Source organism: Lissotriton vulgaris, chromosome 10, assembly GCF_964263255.1.
Source record: "Lissotriton vulgaris chromosome 10, aLisVul1.2, whole genome shotgun sequence".
In the NCBI taxonomy this organism is placed as follows: Eukaryota; Metazoa; Chordata; class Amphibia; order Caudata; family Salamandridae; genus Lissotriton; species Lissotriton vulgaris.
In genome coordinates this window covers 712,761,320-712,784,901 of record NC_141698.1, presented here as the reverse complement: position 1 = coordinate 712,784,901, position 23,582 = coordinate 712,761,320, and the positions used below count along the sequence as shown (strand labels likewise).

General features: G+C 43.0%; 1 protein-coding gene across 4 annotated transcripts in view; it reads right to left on the bottom strand.

Annotated features, from left to right (window-relative positions):
• LOC147688704 (integrin beta-1-like) overlaps positions 1-23,582 on the bottom strand; it is a 337,537-nt gene that overhangs the window by 224,218 nt on the left and 89,737 nt on the right. For all 4 annotated transcript variants that reach the window (XM_086941546.1, XM_086941547.1, XM_086941545.1 and 1 more), the window contains exon 8: positions 428-523. In XM_086941546.1, coding sequence (XP_086797672.1) covers positions 428-523 — 96 coding nt within the window. The remainder of the gene's footprint in view (positions 1-427; positions 524-23,582) is intronic.

Here is a 23,582-nt window from a genome sequence, read left to right as displayed (position 1 = left end):
GTGAATACAAATTATATACATCTTAAAATAAAAAACATCACTAGAAGGACCCGTTTGTTTGCTTATACAACCCCATGAGGAAAAGCCTTGACGTATTGGCGTGGATCGCCCCTGGAGAGTGAAATAATATGGCATTCGAGTAGGAGTGCAATATTCTTGATGGGCCAAGGACACCAGTGTTAAACAAGAGTGCCCAAAAAGCACCTATTGCTTTGCTCTCAGTTTAATTTGGCAAAATAAACAATTGTTTTCTTCGAGAAAGAAATGTGAGCACAGCATGCATGCTTATTGGTTGATTTACCTTACAAAGTTAAGATGCCAGAAACAACCCAGATCCTCTGTCTGTTAAATAAGCATACATCAACTATTTAAATATTACCATTGATCAAAATGTAGCTACTAATATGTGAGATTGTTTTATATTTACCTTGTACGCCGGCTGAAATTTTTTTGGAATCGCAAATATGGTTTGAATATTGTTTTCATTTAGCTTCTGCACAAGATGAGCAATAGAAGGATAATCCTGTTAAACGAAGCGAAAGATCAATTCAACAAAACAGCAAGGAAACCAGCTTCAATGTCAAAGAAAAAGATTCGAGTTTTGAATAATCTTTTCTTGATAATAATTCAAATCAACCTAATGCGGGAAGTTGTCAGTGTACTGCTATGGGTAACTTAATTACTAGAAGTCTTAAAGCAATTTCTCCAAATCCCACTTTTGTAGAATGCATAAAAATAGTTTTTTCACCATTCAATTTATTTAGAGTAATGTGCTATGTAACTCAGCTGCAGGAAAAATATATATAAACAACACATTTGGTTTTGCAGTCAGGTTATTCCTGATTCACATTTGCACCCTTATGCCATCTAATGTCTGAGTACAGAAATTCAAATTAATTGACTCTAAATGTTTCTGGACGTTAAACTAAGAGATGATGACATTAAACTAAAGTGCCTAATGCCCACACAATATTGTGACATAATAATTTCCCTAACATTGTTTCGGACATATGTAATGCTTTGATGTAAATGTGCATCTAGAACAGCGTCGGCCTGCATAACCGCTGTAAAAGGTAAGCAACTTTTTCCTTTTACACTATGAGCCCTATTCTAGATTTTTGTGGGGCGTATAGACTGCAAAGCAGTGTTTCATACTGCACACAGTTGGACATGGATTGAGTGGGTTGAAGAATGCACCTTCTACCTTTCAGAGGTTGGTGAACCAAGTACTTTCAGGTCTAGAAAATGCCAGTACAGCTTATCCTGATGATATAGCTGTCTTCAGTTCCACCTGGGATGATCACCTGTTTCACCTCAATGAAGTGCTTGAGGCCCTGCAACAGGTAGACCGGACATGGTAAGCCAGTATCAGATAGGGAAGGGCTCTGTTGTGTACTTGGGCCACCAAGTCAGTGGACGCCATGTATAACCTCTCCAACCCAAGATCTAGACAATTCTTGCCTGGGAAGCTCCTAAGATACAGACCTTAGCTAGAGCCTTTCATGGTCTGGATATAAAGGGTTATGGTACCATAGTAGCACGGCTAACTGAACTTATCTCTAAGAAGCAACCCAGAAAAGTTATTTGGACTGATCAGTGTCAAAGGCTTTTGACACCCTCAAGGAAGCACTGTGCTCAGCACCTGTCCTGAAAGCACTTGACTTTCGTAAGGAGCTCATTGTTCAGACCGATGCCTCTGAACATGGAATTGGGGCAGTGTTGTCAACAGTGAATGATATGGGCAGGGATCAGCCAGTTGCTTTCATTAGCAGTAGACACCTCCCCAGAGAGCAGTGTTGGAGTGCCACTCTGAGGGAAGCCTTTGCTGTTTTTTGCTTCCTGAAGAAGCTGAGATCCTACCTGTTTGGGACTCCCTTCAGAGGTCAAACTGACCACAGACCTAACAGATGGCTGTAGCAAATCAGAGGAGAGAGCCTCATGTTATTGTGGTGGTCTATTTCCCTGCAGGGCATAGACTTTACAGTGGAATACAGTCCTGTGACTGACCATGCCAATACAGATGCCCTTCCCAGGTTATTCCACTGAGATGATGAGAACTACCAGGATAAGGGCTATTTACTTATCCCCTTTTGCCTGGAGGGGAGACTGTGAGGAAATAGGTTGTATTATATGGTGTGGTTCTGCAAGAAGTCCTGGTAGTAGGGTTACCGTCCCACAAAGTCTTCTATGATCTGGCCGAAGTCCAGTTGCCTGTTGTTGTGGTCACAGGCTAGGTCTTCCTGAGCCGATAACTCGCTTTGAGGGTCCAAACAACTCTCCAACAGCACTGCCAGGCTTAGTAAACTCAGGTACAACTCTGGGCATTGGGTCTTGATCCTCGGTGCTGCACGGCAACGGTTATGTCGGCTTGAAGACTTTGGGTTAATATCTTGCACCAGCAGGCTTCTTCAGTTGTTGTGTCCCTGTGATGCAAACAGGAGGCCAGTCAGCTGTTGTCAGTTTTCTTGGCTTGACTGTACTGTGGAGACTGTTTCGCCTTGAATAGGACACAGCAGGCACAGACCCTCTGTTCACTAGCCACCTGGTGCAGCAGGTACAGTCCTCGTCGATGTAGCCTCTGTTTGCTGATCCCACCATTCTTGGCTGGTAGTCATTGGGCTACCAGGTTACCTCCCATGTGATGATCACTTCCTGTGGAGTGTGGCATATGGCTAATCCAGGATGTACCATTCTGCCCCCTCCCATGATAGCGAGACCCCTCTCCTGGTGTACCGATGTCACTAGCCCAGTCCGGGGTGTGGGTACCTAAGTTCTGCAGGCCCCTATGAGGATTTGGCCACTGGTTTCCCCTCTCTGCTCCCTGCGGCTGCCAATCTACCTCAACAATGGGGCAGCCCTAATCACTGCTGACTTGGACTACTGAAGTATTAAGGCATCAAAGAACTTGTTATAATAAGCCCGACTTGATGCCCAAGTTGAAATTAAAGTAACTTGAGGCGAGGTGCAACTTTTACAAAGTTACCACTTTGTTACCCTACACTCCCATGTGCTCCTGCACAGCGCTTGTCCCAGAGACAGCTTTCTGCCCACCTGGAGAGACTTGTCAGCGTCTCCCAGGAAAGGAAACACTAGAAACCTGCGCAGGAGAGAGGTGTTACCGACCCCCGGGCAGGAAGCCACACAGGTTTTAGCCCAAAAGGTGAGCTTCAAAGGTGAAGTCGCCTTCGAAAAGCAATGGGGAACAATTGGAAGGAGGGCTGCCCTATTGTTTAGGTAGACTGTTTGGCACTCAGGAAGGAGAGTGAAAAACAGTTGCGAAACCTGTTTCTCAGGGGCATGTAGCCCCCTTGGTGGCCACATCTCTGGGTTGGGCTAGGGATGCCGAAAGAAGGGTTCAGACATGCTGGAAGGGGGCAGAATAGTGCATCCTGGGATAGCCAGATGCCACACTCCACAGGAAGTGGTCACCGGTGGGCGGGAAGCCGGTAGCTCTTTGGCTACCAACCACATCCTACATTTGGCACCTAGAACTCAGATCTTGACTGGACTGGAAGAAGGACTGAAGGACTGCCTTGATGCACCAAGACCTTGGCGAAGACAGGCTGCCTCAGCGTGGACTGCACCTGCTGCATCTGGTGTCTAGCAAAGGAGAAGGGACTGTGCCTGCTGTGTTCTGCTCGAGAAGAAGCTGTCTCAAGAGCTCAGCCTAAGCAAGAGTCAGTTGACTTACCTCCTGATCGCAGCACATATCCACAACAGCTAAATAAGCCTGCTGGGGCAAGTTGGTAGCCTTGATTTTCACAATACTGCTAGCCACTGCCGTGCAGAACCAGAGACCAAGCCCTGACACTCAAAGTTGCACCCAAGTTCGATCAACCCAGTAGACCTGGGGTGTAGCTTGGTCACCCAGAAGGCGAGTTATCACACAGGAAAGGATTTGGCTGAAACTACGATACCAGGCAACTGGTAGCCCAGTGGCGAATAGAATTCAGCCAGGATAGTGAGGACTTCGAGGGACATCAATACATGTGTCCAGGACCACCTCACTCTGCTCGGGAACTGAAGAGTAGCCGCAGGAAGAGCCCCTTCAACATCATCTCCACAGCATTCTTGAGCATTTTCAGCATCCTGTATCCCTTGCAACAGGACCACTTCCACAGGAACCTACAGCATGGGACAAAAGTGCCTAGAACTGCCTGAAGACTTTTGCTGAGGTAACTGTTTCTGAGTACATTGCTGGCCCATCTGACTGCTCCCTGACGGAGTTGGTCGCCTGAAGTAACTCTAACAGACTGCATTCCAACTAAACAAATTGTTTGCTAAAAACGTTTCCAAGTGTCAAATTTGTTGAAGCTGCCAATGCTTTTTCGTGGTTAAGGGAAAACGTCTATATTTACTGTATCTAGTAATTGCTATACCTCCTCGAGTGCTTTTTTTCATTGTGGGGTCTAAAAATACAATCCACTTTTATAAATTGGTGTTTGAGTTTTTGATTGTCTTGTGGATTTCTTCAGCTGTTTTGGTGCTGCTTAAATGCTTTGGACTTGTGTCTTTGCATAAGCCTTGCTGCTCAGAACCATAGCTACCCAGGGTTGAGCCAGAAGGCTTAAGAAACGGAAACTACCAGTTCCAAAGGAGTCGGTGTTAAAATCTAGTTTGCAGTGTAAACATTATTGGCGCCATCTTGTCCCTTTTCTAGGCCCATATGCGTGCGTAAGCGGCAGCCATTTTGAGTACCATGGCCTCTCTGCCCATTGCCGATCGCCAGCGCGTCTCTCTGACCTCGCAAGCATCCCCCGCGCACTGACAGCCCCCACACTCACATGCTCGGGCCATAAACCACCCCTTCAGCACGGCCCTGCCTCAGAGCCACATCCCGTACCAAACCAACACCTCCCTCCATCTCTTTCATGACCATGGATCCTTTGATAACCTCCTTCCTTCGTGCCCGATTGTATGAACTGATCCCAGGCCATCACCTAGCCCTGCGGATGTAGTTTATTGCTCCTACTGTAAAGCTCACCCCTCTTCAAAGGAGCTAAGACTAACCAATGTTCCCACCCCATGAGATCCGATCGATCGCACACATTCCGGGAAACCGGCGGAATGTCCAGCTGCTGTCATCACCTGCTGAGATTGGAGTGGGGACTCCTACTGTAGATATGTGTGGGAACGGGCCTGAAGCTGGAATTCCGAGGATGTCTTTCCATACATCAAAGCATTTGCAAGAATGTGCCATATGTAATAAACTGCAATAAAAGTCATAAACCTGTGTATAAGAGGCCAGGCCACGGAGATGCAGAGAGAGCACCTCGAGACGATACCCTGTTTGTCTGATCTGACATGTTCTGTTCCGACGGAATTAAACTTTGTTTCCCGCTTTTCCAGTTTCCAGCGCCTGCCTCTTTATTTGTTAAATCCTCGAATGGTATGAGAGGCGACTAACGCCAAGCAGCATCTAAAGGTTATCCATAAGAACTGCTTTTTCCACATCGGTAAGGGTATTAGGCAGTGAGGTTGCACAACCACACCATATAATACCTCCCATTTCCTCACACTAACCAAGTGCTAACCTGATTAAAAAATTAACACATTCTTCAATTTCTCATTTAATAAATGGAAAAACAGCCCGAATTCAGAGGCCTTACATGAAAAAAATTAAGTGCAGCCTTACTGTCTTCTGCATCAGTTAAGCAGGTAATTAGAATGAAATTAGTTACTTACCTAACTCCAGTTCTCCAACATTGGCATCTTTTATAGATTCACATGCTTGAATCATTCCCCATCATCAGGCTTTTAATCCCGGGCACAGTGTAAAAAATATACATCATTCAGTATATGCTGTAAAATGGCCATAGGCCTGAAACAACAATGTATGTTTAGTAACACATCCACTTCATTTGAAAGAACCCAAACTTCAGCTTTGAGGTGGAAGCTTAAGTACTCCTACTCCCCCTAGAGACCAGCATAGCTCAGATTTGAAAGTACAAATGTGAAAATAAAATACAATGAGCCTCTGACTGGGGAGAAGGGAGGGTCGCATGTGAATATACAAAAGATACCAGTATTGGAGACCTAGAATTACGGGTAAGTAACTAATTTCTTCTTAACATTGGATCTTTTATATATTCACATGCGTGAATCAGGATAGCAAGAGGTACTCATTATCAAATTCAACAAAGCGGGAAGCAGGCTCATCTTTAGTGAAACAGGTTTCCCAGGACTGCCTGTCTCACAGCTACATCAGCATCTGCGTCCAAGTCTAGGTAGTAATGCTTTGTGAACGTAGGCCTGCTCCCCTAGATGGCTGCAGATCAGATGCCTCTCAAAGGTACCCCAGCATAGAGTGCTGCAGTTGAACCCATGCCTCTGGTGGAATGCACACTCACCCGTCCCTAGAGAGGACGATTGGCTTTGGCATGACTGAAAGTAATACAGGGCGAGATCCAATGTGCTATCCCTGTTTTGACAGGGCTTGCTTGACCTTTTCATGGTTGTGCAAATTATACAAATAGCTGGTTTGATAAGCGTATGCCCTGTATTCGGTCTATATAGAAGTTGAGACATCTACGCAAGTTTAAAAACTTTAATTATCTCTCTGCTGGTGCAGATGGACTGGTAATGAAGGATCAAAGAGTGATAGTGGGCACTGTAGGAATTAGTTTTGGTTCTGAGCATCACTTTACTCTTAGTGAACTGGAGAAAAGGCACTCTGGTGGTGAATGCCTGAATCTCTCCTTCTCTCCTAGCGGATGTCAGAGGCAGGAGAATTGCTGTCTTCAAAGAAACAAATTTTAAGTCTGCTCTATGTGTCAGCTCAAAAGGAGGTAAGATCAGCTGACTGAGGACTGCATTAACTTCCCATGGAACAGGAGGATGATGGAGTGGTGGCAATGGCCTGAAAGGTCTTTCATGAACTGTTTAATAATCCTTTGGGAAAACAGGGTAGCTGCAGAGCTGTCAGTCCTTCTAAATCTCGAGATTGCAGCCCTAATGATGAAGAATATTTGAGACTACTTTTGGCCTAAACCGCACAAATATGGCAGGATCTGAGAGGCCTTTTTTTTAAGCGGATGACACAGAAACGTTAACATTCATCCTTGTAAGTCTTATTGGTCACTGGTGTGCGAGCCTGCAACATAATTTGTTTACATTCTTGTGAAAGACCAAAGTGGCCAAACTCCATGTGATCAGGTACCATGCTGTCAAGTTCAGCGACTTGAGATCATGGAGGAGAATCTCGCCATGATGTCTGGACAACATCCTGGGATGCATTTTCAAAGGAATGGACGTTCTGCCAACTGCAGCAGCTCGCTGTACCAGTACTGGCGAGGTCACGCCAGATCAATGAGGATCAGAGTGCAATGCTCCACCTTCACCTTCTTCAAATCCCTGGGGAACAAGGGGAAAAGGTGGAAAGGCATAGGCAAGTAGCTTGGACCAAGTGATCGAAAGAGCATTACCTATCATCTCTGGATGCCAAAATCTGCTTGTGAAGATGGACATTTCTTGTTGTGGCAAACAGATCGATGGTGGGGTAACCCTAATGATTGAAAATGCAATCCACCTGTTCCAGTTTCCACTCGTAAAAATCTGTCACTTGCTAGCTGAGCGCATCTACCTTATCTTTCTAGCAGCCTAGCGGATGTTCCATAGCAATGTGTGTCCTGTGAGAAATTGCCCAGTTCCTGAGCTACTTCTGAAAAGATTATGGACTGTGTTCCTCCTTGCTTGGCTATGTTGATCATGGACATTGTTATGTCTGTTCTGATTAGGAACGGCTGACCTGCCAGTCTGGAAAGGAACGCTTGTAAACCTAGTCTTATGGCGCAGAGTTCCAGCACATTGATGTGGAGATTCTTCTCTGCATCTGATGAAAGACCTCTAGTTGAAAGCTTTTGCATTTGGGCTCCTCTTCAGTTCATGGACACATCCATGATGAGTAATAACCTCTCTGCTATTGGCAGGAAAGAAAAAACAGAGTTTAGGTTTGATGAAATCATCCGCCACATTAGAGCTTGTTTGAGTTTCAACAATGACTTCTCCCTGTTCAAAGTGAGACCTAATTTTCGGAAGAGAATGATGCAAGCATTTGTGGAAGCTGTTGCTTTTTCTGTGGATGGCACTTTGACTAATCAGTTGTCCATATATGGGAACAGCTGGTGACCTATCTGGAAAAAAGCGGAAACTTGAGCAAGACATTTGGTGAATATTCTGGGCACTGATTTGAATACAAAAGGGAGTGTCTTGAACTGGTAGTACTGACCTGCTACTGAAAATCGAAGTTACCTTCAGGGTTTTCAATGAATGATTATGTGGAAGTAAGCATTTCAAAGGTCCATGGAGGTCATTATTAGGAGGGCTTCTTGCAGAGTAAGCATCCAAAATAATTTGTTCTTCAGAAACTTGCTCAGCTCTCTCAGATCCAGAATTTGATTCCATTGACCTGTCTTCGTTTTGATTAGGAAAAACCTGGAATACAAAACTTGATTCCTTTGCTATCTAGGGACAATCTCCATGGATCCTTTGAACTGAACAATAATAAAGTCCATTTGAAGCTCTTGCAAATGAAGGTATTCCTTTCTTGTTGGCAAACTGGGGGTCTCTGAATAAACTGATTCGACAATGTGTCTAATGTTATCTTGTTCAATGAGGGAGCAAAAAAAAAAGGAAATTCTCCCCCCCACAATTTTGAGGACCAGATGGATCAAGGAGGTTGAGTCGCGAGTCCAGCTCTTTCCTGATTGTCATTGGTTTGTGCTTGTGAGGAACTTCTCTTCCTTCCTGAAAGCCTGCCATAATTGTGTCTCTGGCTCCAATTGAAAGAGCATCCTTGTTCACATCCAGACTGCCTTTGAGGATAATAAGTTTGTCCCTGACCTCCGTACTGACTGAATCCTGCTCTGAAATGTTGTGATCTTTGTGAGTGAAGAAAATTAGACATTCCAAATCTGCAAAACTGCAAATGTCTTAACACCTTTGCAGTATCAGTGTCAGTTTTAGCACCTTTCAGAGCCTCATCAACATGTTTACCGAAAAAAGGTAGTACATCAAAAGGCATGTTTAAGATCTTAGATTGGACATCAACATGGAAGGATATGGATTTTAACCAACCTTGCTGCCTTAGCACAGTCCCCACTGCCAACTGGCGAAAACCTGTATCTGAAGCACCCATCAATAATGAAAGAAGAAGTTAGTTAACCTTTCTTTAGGATAGCCCTCACCATTTCCCTCTTATGCTCAGGAATAAGATGCAGTAAGGGAGCTATGTCATGCCATATCGTGCGCTCATAACGACTTAGATTTGCCAGGGTACTGGCTGTCTTTATTGAGGATGCAGCCATATAGGATATTCTCTGGTCCACACTGTCAATATGTTTGATGTCCTTGTCTGGCGGACTAGATGATGGTGTTATTGGGGTCTTGGTTCTTCTTTGAACCGATGAAGCAATCACTGAATCCAGTCTCGAATAACCAGTGAGGGAAGCTGGAGCTGATTCCAGGCCTCTGCATTTCTTTACCAGATTAGGTATACTAGCTGGGATGGTAGCAAGTATCTTTATAAATTTCAGACTTTCTGACACACATAATCAGGAATAGGTATGATTTAATGTATTCTCGTGGTTGTTCTTGGTAGGTTGAATTTCTTCGCAGCTCTTTCAATTAATAAATGAAAGTTAGAGATCATCTGTAGCATCTTGTGGAGTTGCTAATCATTTCCAATTGGAACAACAAAATCTCTGCTATTATCATCTCTTCCATCATCCTCTGGTGTTAGTTCACCTTCCTCTCTTAATATCAGAACGGGTAGAGCCATTAGAGCAAACATCACTGTGTATTTTTCATGAGCAATTCCCTTGGCATTGGAGGAGGTGGTAGACGTGATGGCTGCCTAGGAAGTGAAACTGGTTAAGAAGCAGGTTGAGGAGGCGAAGAATGGGAGCAGCAGGGAATCCCATGTTAGGAATATTAGTTGTTTGCTGTGGTAATGCCTTAGTAAAAGTATCCATCATTTGTTGCAACGCTGGTAAGAAGACCATTGGCACTTGGACTCTATCCGGCTCTCTATAATATCTAGGTGGTTTCTGTCTTAAATCCATTTGAGTTCTTCCAGACTAGTACTCCTGCTGATGCACATATTCACTCTAGGACTCCTCATCGTTCATTGGGTCCTCTTCAAAATCTGTGACATTTCTCACATCCAGTTGCGTTGGGCTGTAAGCTGTCGGTGAGGCATAATCACTAGCCTCTTTGTCTTGATCTGACTGCAATAATTGTACTGGAGGCACATCCATCACCCTTAAAGCTGAAGAAACATTTCCTCCCATGTTTTCTATTCACTACCTGATTCCCAGCATTGATGCCGTTGACAGCATTGGCGTCGTGGACGGCATGGGCGTCGTCGTTGACGGTATGTTCGTCGTCGTTGACAGCATGGTCATCATCACCAGAACAGTTGTTGTCGACGGTCTGCTCGCCGTCATGCGCGACATCATGCCCGTCTTCATCAATGTCGTTGTCAACAGTATCTTCGTCGTCGAGGATGGAGTTGAAAACTTTGACATAGATGAGGTTTCGTTTGAAGATATCTTCTTTCTCACAAGTAAGTCTTTAGCAAAGTAGGTGACTGCAAACACTGTACCAAACAGATCATGCTCAGGAAACTGTATAAGCCTCCTCTTGTGTTCTGCATTCATGGAAGTGCTTAGAAGGGCCATTCTCACGGAATCTTACCCTGAAGAGCAGCATCTCCTTTAGCAGGAGGACTATTCTCTTTCTTCATAAGAAATAATGCCAACCTTTCTCTGTCCTTAAGAGTCTTAATGGAGTAATACATACAAATCTTACATTATGCTCACTTATGCCTAGGATAAAGACAATAATTACAATGAGAATGACAGTCACTTGGCCCAGTAAGGAAAGAATGTGGGGGCGGGAGCTGGGGAGCGAATAAACGAGTCCGGGAATCTGATATGAGCTGAGCCATGGAAATATGGCAAATCCTGAAGTCTCGTAAGACATTGATTTTGTGAGTTCGGAACCTGAAATTCAAACTTTGCATGCATGTTTTTCCCCCATTCAGCACCTAGCTGGACTGTGTTGGCCTCAGTGGAGCGAAACTGCATTTTAGTGCAGATTTCGCTTATACGTATAATTCCGTAAAAGCACTACAGGTTTTCAAGTAAGCCCTAGAGACCTATCTATGAATGCTCACAAATACTATATGGTCTACTTCAGGTTAGCACTTATCCTCGTGGAGTCCCTTCCACATGAGGCTACTGTTGTATCCTAGCAACATGTGTATCAGTATCCTAGTGATGCTGAACCTTCCAATTACACTGGAAGGTGGGAAGAACTGGAACTGCTGTTGCCTGAAGAGGAGGCTTTAGGGGGTTTCTCTCCTATACTTAATAAATCTACTTTTAATTCAATCCTGTGTGTTCCTCTACTTAAAAATAGCAACGAGGATGGGACGCATAGGCCTGTGAAGAGGAGAGTAGTAAAGAAAGAACCAGGAATGAAGAAACCAGAAGAAATCATTTTAACTTTACTCCAAGTCAACCCCTGAATTAAATTGCCCGCTTGGAATCGGTCTACCCTGCTGGGCTGCATGATTGTCTGCTGTGCCTATTGGCCTCGCTGTTAATGTCTCCAGAAACGGTAAGTTACACTGAGTCGAAGTTACGGTTTTGACTTAATGTGGATGGCAGTGACTTCATTTGGTGGCAGCGACTTATAGCAGAGAATCTCTTGTTTCCTGAGTGTGCAAGTTCCGAACTTGTGGCAAGTTGTCGTCGGAATCCCCAGCTGTAAAGGGCAATGGTTTGAGCAACTTTTAATACGGCAGAAATCAAACGTCAATGTTTTTGTTTAACTCACTGTGATCTGCAACGTCTGCGTGCGTCCCCATTGTTTTCGCAAGCTCTGTGGCAACATATGCGTCCATGACTACAGAGTGCTGAATGCGCCTGCAACGTTCCTTGGAGTCTTCAATAACAACGGAGTGTACGCGACATCGCTAACTCCGGGATTGGCTGGCATCGGTGATGCGTTTGCACGGAGCGCCATAGCGTGAGTCACTCAAGATTAAGTTACCTAGCAAAAAGGGTGCTTCTTGTTTATTTCCTGAGGAGTTGAGCGCTGAAGGGTTGGTGCTCGCTTTAGTCATCATGCACTAATAAAAAAAGACAGAAGTTGTTGCTGTTTTGTTCCTAGTCAAGGAATAGAAGGTGGGTGTTGGCGTTCACGCCACAACTACTAACAGAATTTGTACTGTTTTTTTTAAGTGAAGGATTCCATGTGGTTCATGCCTCAAGCCACAACTATTAACAGAATTTGCTATTTTTTCTTTTTATGTGTAGGATTCAAGTCATCACTTCAGAAATAGTCAATGCTTAGTTTATCTTAGCCTTTTGTAAGTATGCGCTAATATATTTGTTTTTAACAAGTAACACATTTTGTGATCAACCAACTTTATTGCGAACAGGTATTACATTTATTCACAATTGTCAAAGGTGACTACTTTATTTATTTTATTTTATTCTATTCTACAACATGTATACTCCATGTATTTTTAATCTGCTGTTGTTGTGATCTGCTCTGTATCATTATTGCCTTTCTGTTTTGATAAGGTCATCTGGGTTCTACATATATCATTAGTCAAAGCATAACATGGATTTGTCAACCATTTTAGCTCCACCTAAATTTTTTACAAAATCCTGGCAAACCTTCATTACCTTGGGAAGATGGGCTGGAATCTTTTTAAACTTATCTTGAGGCAATTGGTGGAGAAGATTTATTTTATAGCTTCTCGCAAGGTCGCTTTATTGAAGCACAATTTAGGGATTGAGGGTAGGAAGGTACTTAAAACCTTACCTATACAGTCTACCACTTCCACCAATACAGAAAGTGGAAGAGAGGATGCTGTTGATGACACTTGTGCCGTTAATGTAGATGAATACTTAGTAATTGTTAAGGCGTTAGAAGAGAATTTTGGAAAAAAAGTCAGCATAGTTGTTGAAAGACACAAAAAAAATTCTAGAGCTCAACAACCTAGTGACTCTGTTGAGCAATATATTTCTGTAACTTAGGACCTTTGCATCTACTTTAGGTTTAAGGATTTACAAGAAGAGACAATTGGAGGTCAGTTTATCAACCTAACAAATAATGTTAAAATTCAAGAAAGATTATTGGAGTTAAAGGATCCGTCCTTACGTAGAACGATAGAAATTGCCAGACGCATAGAAAACACTTCTAGGTATGCCAAGAGTTAAAGTCAGATCACAATTCAGATCAGAATAGTAAAAATGAGTCTACCAAGGTATGAGCTGTAGAGAAAAGTAGTGTAAAAAAGTGATAAAAAGTGATAAAAGTGTGAAAAGCTATTCCAAACATAGTCACATGTGTTTCAGATGTGGCAGTACCAGACATTCTGCTGACTATGACAAATGTTTTGCACTTAAAGAAAAGTGTCACAAATGCAACAAGATAGGTCATTGTGAACGCATGTGTAAGGCCAGTACCCCCAACAGTTGGAAATCATCTGTTCATGCTGTAACTGAACACTATGATGACAGCTCATCTAAAGAAGTAAACATTTTAGTGATTGCTGTTGATTCTATCAATGAGATTCAGGAGGATTATAATCCTCCTAAATGCACTTTAGGATTAAATGGTGCTAATGTTGCTGTTTTGGCTGATTCATGTTCACATTATAGTATTATCAACAAAGATATCAGGGAAAGGATTGGCAAATATGAATTGAGTACCCCTAATGTACATCCTGTAGGTTATTGTGGCGTTAAGTTACCACTGTTAGGTTATTTCATATGTAAATTGCTGCATGAGGTCAAAGAAGTCACATGCAAGGTCTATGTAGTTGAAAAGGGAAGATCATTACTTGGCTGGTGTGAGCAGAAAACGCTGGGAATAGATTTAGACCCCAACCACCCACAACAGGTATTAGTAACTGAAAATTATGAAAAAATGAAGTGGAGTGTCAAGTTTACTTAATGCTCTGGAGCGAGAAGTGTGGGAAAATAAAATTTGTAGTGATCCCAGGATACCTGAAGTTGATAATGAGTCAAATGAGTCAACTATCAAGCAAAGTAATTTATCAATCAACAAGTCAGATGGCGACTGATAATCCGAATGGCAATGTAGGTTTTTGGTTGAACCGCGTGTTAGGAGAAAGCCTATCTGGTACAACGATTATTTATGTAAATGATCTATTATTATTCCATGCAGCTATTGGATTTGTAAGCCTATCTGACACTGAAATTATTAATGCAAGCCTATTTGACACTACAATTATTTATGCAAATGTTCAATTGCTATTTCTTTTTTTATCTTATTTTGCTGTTTACTATTGTAGTCATTCTGTATTAGAAATGGAGATGTGTTGTATCCTAGCAACATGTGCATCAGTATCCTAGTGATGAGGAACCTTCCAATTACATTGGGAGGTGGGCAGAACTGAAACTGTTGTTGCCTGAAGAGGAGGCTTCAGGGGTTGCTTTCTGTTGTGCCTTATGTTATCTCCTTGCTTGCTGCTCAGCCAGTATGTATGTGATGTCTGTGTGGAATGTTGAATGTTGGATGACAGAGTGAATAGAATGTTAGTGTGCCTGATGTGGAATGACAGTTGATGAGAGAGGGCTGAGCAGTGACCATCCTGCTCCTGGTGGGGTTTTCCTCCTGTACATCTTACTTGAAATAAAGAGCTTCAAGCAACTACCTGAGCATTCATCATTTCATTCACTACACTTTCCTATATGAAATACATCTACTTTTAATTCAATCCTGGGTGTTCCACCACATAAAAGCTACCTGTGCACAATTACTGGGCTGCACATGACTGTAGTCTCACTTGCGCTGCCCACAAACTTGTACAACCAATCCAGTGACTTCCACCCTAGCTGTGCAGCAACAGCCTGATCTTAAAATGTAGCCACTGACAGAAGCACTGTTTTTTTGTTAAAAATGTTTGCCTAAATTGTTCTTTTCCCTTTCTTTGTGCCTTTTTTGTTAAAGTGATAGGCTTTGTCTGCTGGTTGGAGGAAGTGGTTGTGGATGCGTTTGAAGTAAATTTCAGTAGAGGGAGTTCCATATGCTTCCTTTTTTGCACCACCTTTGTGGAACTGCTTGGTAGAGCATCTTTCACAGAAGTTTCGCCAGAGGAGGAGGTATTTCATCTAGAAGAGTATCTTCTCTTGTTTCTAGCAAGCACGGACTCCACATCCTTTCTCGGTCTTTAGGAGTCTTTGAAGGGTAGTCCTGGTCATGAGGCTCATCAGCATACATCTTTCCTCTACAGACTGGGCAGGGCCAAGATAGATCTTTTCTCTTTTGCCTCAGCTATATTACCACTTGGTGACAGCAGAAAGAAGTGAAAATGTCAGAAATCCCCTTAAAACAACTCACAGTATGACAAAATCTTAATATAGATTTAGCTGAAGTACAGGGAGGAGGAAGTTAAGGTTGAAAATATAGTCAATGTAAGGTCAAAAATCAGATGGAGCAGAGCTTGTCTCAGGAACTCACACACACACCACTCAGTAGAAATCTGAGATATGGTGGTTTCTTGGGGGAGGATGGGGGTGGAGAGCGCATCACTTTTCAACTCATTGGGTGAAGTTCGGGTTTTTTCAAATCAGGTGGAAATGTTGCTAAACTAACAGTTGTTGAGAGCTAACACCATTTTATAATAATAATAATAATAAGGCCATTTTTAAAGCGCCTGGTTACACCTATGACGGTGTGTCCCCGCGCTGAAATGCTACTACTCCCAGATGAGACAGAAAGTACCAGGGTACTATTTATTTGGGGAAGAGATAAGTTTTTAAATATTGTCTAAATCTTGTTTCGGAGGGCTCCATACGAAGGTTTAGGGGGAGGCTATTCCAGTGTTTGCAAGCCAAGAAACGGAAGGAGCTACCTCCCATTCTGGTTTTGTGAACACGGGGAAGTTGGAATAACATCACTCCGGCGGATCTGAGATTTCGGGTGGGGCGATGGATAGTGAGGAGTCTTTGCAGATAGTTGGGGCCTTTTCCCTGGGCAATACGATGAGCCATACATAGTGCCTTAAATTTAATGCGCTCCACAATAGGGAGCCAATGAAGTTTACGCAATGCTGTCTTACCGGATGCCCTGCGTGGGAGATTGAGTACCAAGCGGGCCGCGGCCTTTTGGACACCCTGTAGCTGTTGAATGCCTTTTTTGCTCAGGCCAAGAAGAAGGGCATTACCATAATCCAAATGTGGCGTGACCAGGGCATGGATAAGTTTCTTCCTGGCACCGAAAGGGAGCAGATCGAGAACTTTGCGGAGAGTTTTCAATATTCCGAAGCGTTTTCCAGTGATTTTATTAATCTGTTGCTTGAAGGAAAGCTCTGCATCGATCATAATTCCCAAATTTTTGACAACCTCTGCTGGGCGGGGGATTGGCCCTAATTCCGTTGGCCACCAGTCCTGCGACCAGGTGGAGGGGGACTTACCGACCACCAACAACTCCGTTGTTACACACTTGTTACTCCTATTTAAAGACACCGGGTATTGCCAGTTGTATTATATGCCTTTAAGACTCGTGCTTAGGCTCTCTTTAGAATGTATATGACGCTAGGTTAGAATGTATTCTCTTGCATCTTTTGTATGTTGGGGGTCAGTTATACTGGAGCAGTCTTTAGTTGCAGCTGCTCTCTGGCGCTCACCTGTATTTCTACTATTTACTTAAATAAAGTATTCTCCTATCTACGGCTTGGACCATCTTTACAATTGGCGACGTTGGATTTGGACCCGTACATTTGACTTTTATTGAAATTTATGAAGATATCTAATCACATTTGGATTACCGTTTCTTATGGCAGAATGAAAGACATATGTTTATCGGAACATCGGCACCTCATGAAGATCGGCACCTCATTAAAAAAGGTCAGTGATAATTTTGGAGTTTTGGGTAAAACATACCTCACGGCAAGACTTCGTTTGGTTGTGAGCATTGTATCCGTTGAGTCTCCCGTTCGGCTGCATCTTTCGAGCAGCGGTAGAGATTCGACATGGATGGTACCCGAGAGGTTTTGTAGAACTCTCGGAAGTGTTCCTTTCAGAACGCCGGAAGGATCAGAGGAAGTGAAGTAATTACCCAAGGTCACGCTTGTGATATTAATGTAAGGAATTCACCAGAGCAGCGCGGAGTTAGGAAGAAGGATCTTCTTGACATAAAACTAATAAACTTTGGAGTGGTTCAAGATTTGAATATTTAATGGAGATTAAAAGAAATAGGAGCACTTTGAGCAAATACAGGTGAGATTGTCGGGGTTATTATTAACAAATTTAAAGTCATTTGGAGAACGTACTGTAATTTCAATTAAGAAAGAGTATAATTATATGGAAAGATATATGGAAAGAGGAGACACTTCTGAAAATAAGGAGTGTGAGATGGCGCAACAAAATTTTACTATAAGCGCTCCTGAGCCATTTTGGGCTACTGGTACACAACCGAGTATTAAGTGGATTGAGTGGAAAGAATACTTAATAAACTATATTGAAGCAATTGATGAAGGGAAGAAGATGAAACCAGAACAAAAGAAGAGAATTTTGTTACATTCATTGGGACCAATTGGATTAAAAACCCATTCACGTATGAGTAAAATAGAGGATTCGAATTTGGATGTTTTTGAAAATTGTATTAAAGATATGGACAGATACTTTGCACCGAAAGTATGTTTTGGAGTGACTAGACATAAGTTATTTCAAAGGAAACAGACTAAGCAAGAAACTGTTGATGAATGGATTGATGACTTGAAAAAATTAGCGATCGACTGCAATTTTAGAGATTTGCACGACGAGTTGATAAGGGATCAATTAGTTATGCATAACAATAATTCTACTTTACAAGATCGTCTGCGGGTGAATGGCGATGCGCCATTGGATGACGTATTAGCCATAATGAGAAAAGCAGAAATGTCTAGTAGATGTTCATCGGTGGTGAAAGAAACAGAACAAGAGAAAGCTTCATTGGCAATTTGTAAAATTCAACCTCCAAGCCAATCACAGACCAGGTATCAGCATCCGCAAAGCCAATCACAGACTAGGTATCAGCAAAATTGGCAAGGAAAAGGGACAAGTCAGCCTACTAGATACCAAAAAAAAGAGACAAAAAAGGAAGAAAGAAGATGTTACTGTTGTGACAGTAAAGAACATTTGGCTTTCAGTAGGAATTGTCCTGCTTTGAGAAAGAAATGTGGAATCTGTGGGCTGGTGGGACGTTTTAGCAAGATGTGTCGTAGACGAAGTAACGTCAAGTATATTTGGGATGAGGAAGAGGAGATTGAGGAACTTAATGGAGAAAGATTTGAATGTATTAAAAATGTGAGGGGAAATTGTGTAATTAATATATCGGAAAAGTCTTTACAGGGCAAACCCTTATGTAACATTTCATTGGGTGGTGTTGTAGTGGAAGTGTATGCAGACTCAGGTTCTCCTTACACGATCGTCAATGAGGAGGTTTGGAGGAAAAGTTTTGTAGGAAAAAATGGTAATCAATTCAATGTTTCAGATATTTGCCCCATTAGTTATACTGGCAATAGAATTGAAATGCTGGGTTATAGGTGGCTTACCTTTTCATTCAAGGGAAGGAGCACAAGAGGTAAATTGTATGTGTCAAAGGTGGGACCATCGGTGTTGGGGTGGTTTGATCAGAAAAATGTAACATAATTTTAGACCCGAACAGTGTTGAAAAAGTTTTGGTAATGGATGATGAGAGTAAGTTGAGTGACATATTGTGTAAAGAATTTCCAGGAGTGTTTGGTGAAGTGCTTGGGAGATTGAAAGGCTTTGAGCATAAAATATTACTCAAAGCTAATGCTGAACCTAAGGTGCATAAAGCGAGACCCATCCCCATGTTCATCAGAGAGGAAGTAAAGAAGGAGTTTCAAGGCCTACTAGCTAAGGGCATCATAGAAGAGGTTGAGGCGTCTGAATGCATTAGTCCAATTGTAGTTGCACGAAAACCGAACGCCAAGATTCGTCTATGCATAGACTTACACCATTTAAATAATAATATATTTGTTGAGAAATTTCCATTACCAAAGATCAACGAAATGATGTCTTCATTAAAGGGTGCCACCTGGTTCTCGACTATCGATCTCTCTGCCGCTTATCACCAGGCGGAGTTAGAGCCAGAATCTAGGAGTCTCACGGCTTTTATCACGCCTTTCGGTTGCTATCAGTTTAAAAGGATGCCGTTTGGGCTGGCATCAGCTGCGGCTGTATTTCAGCGATTGATGTACAGATTACTAGGGAATATGGATATGGTTTCGTTTTTCCAGGACGATATTTTGGTTGCTGCTAAGAACCAGGATGAACTTGATTCAAAGTTAAGACAAGTTTTAAAGGTGTTAGAAAAAGCAGGACTAACAGTGGAATTGTCTAAGTGTAAATTCAGTAAAAGGAGTGTATCTTATTTGGGTCAAATCATTAGTGAGGAAGAGATCAGACCATAACCAGCTTTGATTGAGAATATTGTAAGTTCTGAGGCACCAAGTACAAAAGAAGAAGTTAGGGCTTTTCTTGGAATGGCTGAATACTGTGTGAAATTTGTGAGCAATTTTGCATCTAAGGTGTTTAATATTCGGAATCTACTCAAGAAGAACGTGAAGTTTGAGCGGACAAAATGTGGCCAGGATGATTTTGAACAGATCAAAAAAGATTTACAGAATGTTAATGCATTGCCAAGTTTTGATCCGAATGTTGATTGTTTATTGACAACAGATACGAGTAATAAGGGCCTGGGGGCGGTATTATCCCAAAAAGATCGAAAAGGAAAGGAAAATATTATTTTATTTGCCTCAAGAGCACTTTCTCCTGCTGAAGCGAGATACCCCATTATTGAAGGGGAGGCATTGGCATGTGCATGGGCGTTGGAACACTTTAGAGCTTTTGTGTGGGGCAAACCAGTGGACATTCGCACAGATCATCGACCATTAGTTAAAATTTTGTCTTCTGATGGCATTTCTGGGGCTTCGGGTAGAATGGCTAGGTTATCCATGCACATGAGAGAGTTTATTTATAAGATGGTTTACTTACCAGGTAGAGATAATCTCATTGCAGACTGTTTATCGAGATTGCCTGCTCCACTCGAAGAGTGTGAGGATGACCCGTGGGGTAGGTTTAGTGTTGCTTTGGTGCATGACTCAGGGACATCTGCTATTAGCAATCAGGAATGGTTGGAGGAACAGTATAAGGATGTAGAAGTTAAAAAAATTGTCTGTAAAGGTTGGCCAAAAAAGTATATTATTGAAGATGTTCTTAAAGCCTTTTGGAAGGTTAGAATGGAGTTGTCTCTTGAGAATAACATACTTTTCAGAGGTGATAGAGTTATTCCCCCTGTTTCCTTAAGGAAGAAAATTTTAGAGCTATGTCATGAGGGACATTTTGGCATTGGAAGGAATACATTGATTGTGAAAAACATGTTTTGGTGGCCAGGAATAGATAGGGATACTGAGAAGTTTCACCACTCCTCGCCGCTCTGCTCCTCACCGCCTGTGTTGTTGTAACTCCCCGTCCCCCGCCTGGCCCGACACCCGCCTGCTCCGACATTGTCCCCGGAGCCTTACCTCAGCCGCCGCTCCTCAGTTCACCGCTCCTTGCCACTCTGCTCCTCACCGCCTGGCCGCCGCCGCTCCTCCCCCGCGCCATGTCCGCCTCTCCGCTGCTCGCACCGCCGCTGGCCTGTCAGCTACTCCTCAGGTCACCGCTCCTCCCCCGCGCCATGTCTGCCGCTCCTCGGACGCCGCTCCTCCCAGTGCTCCTGAGGTGAGCACGCACGTCGCGGCCGGCGCTACTTTGGAGGGACTACTTTTTTTTTAATATAAATTTTGTAAATAACGTTTTTTAAATTGATATAGCCTATGTCCTTCTGCTTGCCCTGACGTTTTCAAACATGTATTGGGTGTTTGGGTTGGTGGTGTACTTTTCGAGTTTACCTGGCTCAAAGGACACAGTTCTCTCTTTATAATAGTAGTATAGATATGACACTAGGTTAGAATGTAAGCTCTTGCATCTTTTGTATGTTGGGGGTCAGTTATACTGGAGCAGTCTTTCGTTGCAGCTGCTCCCTGGCGCTCACCTGTATTTCTACTATTTACTTAAATAAAGTATTCTCCTATCTACGGCTTGGACCATCTTTACACCAGTCTTATGGCGGGAATGATTCAATCATGGGAGTGTATTTAAGTTTAATGCTGGAGAACTTAACACTAATATCAGGTCTCACATTCCGCCTGCACTCCTGGTTACTTGTGGCAAGATATATCACTTGTAAAACAGTATGCCTAATTCATCGTGCAAATCATGGCTCAGGTACTCAATGCCTTCAGAAAAACACTTCTGCACCTCCTAACAATCAAGAACTCTGAAAACTAGACTTGCTTTATTTCATCCTCTCCCCTCCTTCCTTCAATAAATCTTGTGCTAGCAAAAACCCCTTCTCAGTTTAAATGACCATGATATGGAATTGTCTGCCTGCAATAGAAGTAATTAATAACAACCCTGAATTTTGGAGAGCACTACAAACATGGCTGTTCCCACATTCATAACTACTACATTTTTGTTATGTCTTAAATATTATTTTTGTTATGTCTTTGAGCCCTACTCTATTTAATGTATACCTACAACCTCTGGCAGACATTGTGCGTTCGTATGGCCTAGATATCGTGACCTAGGCCGACGACACACAATTAGTGGTATCCATGAATCAGACTAATACCTCCCCCCCCAATCTTATGAATTGCCTGGTAGCAATAAATCATTGGATGACCTTTTCACACCTAAAGCTCAATGGTGAGAAAACCGAGCTTATGATTCTGGGCAACTCACCAATTCCGAGCCCTATGCTCGATTGGCCCCCTAGTATGGGGACCCCACCTCAACCTAAGACCCATATAAAGAGTCTGGGCATGTGGTTGGACTCTAAGTTGGACTTCAAGCAACAAGCTACTACCCTATCCGCCACCTGCTTTGGCCTGATGCGGATGCTCAGGAAGGTGCTGCCTCTTCTTTCCTTCCAGGCACGTAGAATCATGGTGCAAGCCATTATCCTGTCTCGTCTGGACTACGGAAACTCATTATACTTAGGAGCCCCTATCTCTACCACCAGAAAACTGCAGATTACACAGAATGCAGCGGCTCGCCTTCTCCTAAATCTGGGCCGACGAGATTCAGGCACAGCTGCATTAAAGAAACTGCACTGGTTGCCCATCAAGGCCAGAATTGTGTTTAAATCCATGTGCTTTATGCACAAAGCCATGTGGAAAACTGGACCAGCCATGGTTTGCTCACTTGCAAACCCTTATCTTCCTAAACGAAGTCTGAGATCCAGCTCAGCTTTCCTGGCTATCGTCAACAGAACTAAACGGGCAAGATGGGGTGGACGATCCTTCTCCTGGAATGCCGCGAGAGCCTGGAACTCCTTGCCTGACACCCTCCGTGGCGAACCTAACCTGCTGAAGTTCCGTAAGGAACTGAAAACGCTTCTTTTCACCTAAACTTGGCTCTTTGTCTTTTCATGATTCAACAATGTAGCGCTACGAGGCCTCCGGGTAGTATGCGCTTAACAAAACGCCATTAATAATAATAATAAAAACATAGGTATCTGCATTGGCAAAGCATCTATTCTGACACTATTCAAATCCTTATGCTTAGCGCCATCACTTTACCCGGTTTAGTATGCCTCCCGATTTGAAGCCCTTCACAAAGGGTCTCCTATATACACATCTAACTGAACTCTGAAAGGGAGCCCTTGATCTCTATGCAAACTGGAGCTCTTTGAAACCCCATGAAGTGTATGAAGCACTATATAAGTTAAACACCACAAAAATAAGGGCCTACAATTTAAAAAGTGTTTACATCTTTACACTACGATGTGCTCCAAACCCAGGCTCTACAAGGCACAGACAGAGATACCATTATAGACCCATTTTGTCACCTACAGTGATGACACCTCACAGAATAATTGCTGGAGGTGCAGCAGCGCCACATGTCAAGAGTTGCTGCAAATCTTTCAGTGCCAAATGATGGACTGGGGTGGGTTTAGGGCAAGGTAGGAGTTGACTAGATTATGGAGAATGGTGCCCTTTAGCAGTAAAACATCTACTTTCTATAGAGGAAATAAGACAAAATACAGAAAACTTGGCTGAATAGAGTTGCTAATAAGAATCTAAAGGGGTGGAGTAGAAGTGTTAAGGGTGTAACCACTCAAATTCCAGCAGTAAATGGAAAATCAAAGAGGACTTTAGTCCCATTAACTCTTTCCCTAACCAGGAATTCCTTCGTTTTTTTTAAAGAGACCCTTACCTACTAGAGTTCACCAGTGGCATGTTTCGCCATTGGGTTGACACTCAAGACACCTAGGGGCCGATTCCGATCTGGGTCGGAAAGCACTCCGACTGAGCCAGTTCGACCGATCCCGACTCCTGCTGTCGGACTGAGCGAGTACGATGCGGCCGTATGTCGTCGGACTCGGTTCGGTCGGACTCCCCTAGAAGTCAATGGGAGCCAGTCATAAATGATCACTCTTTGAAATGAGTCTATTCACTCATGCAGGTTACTGACTTACACATT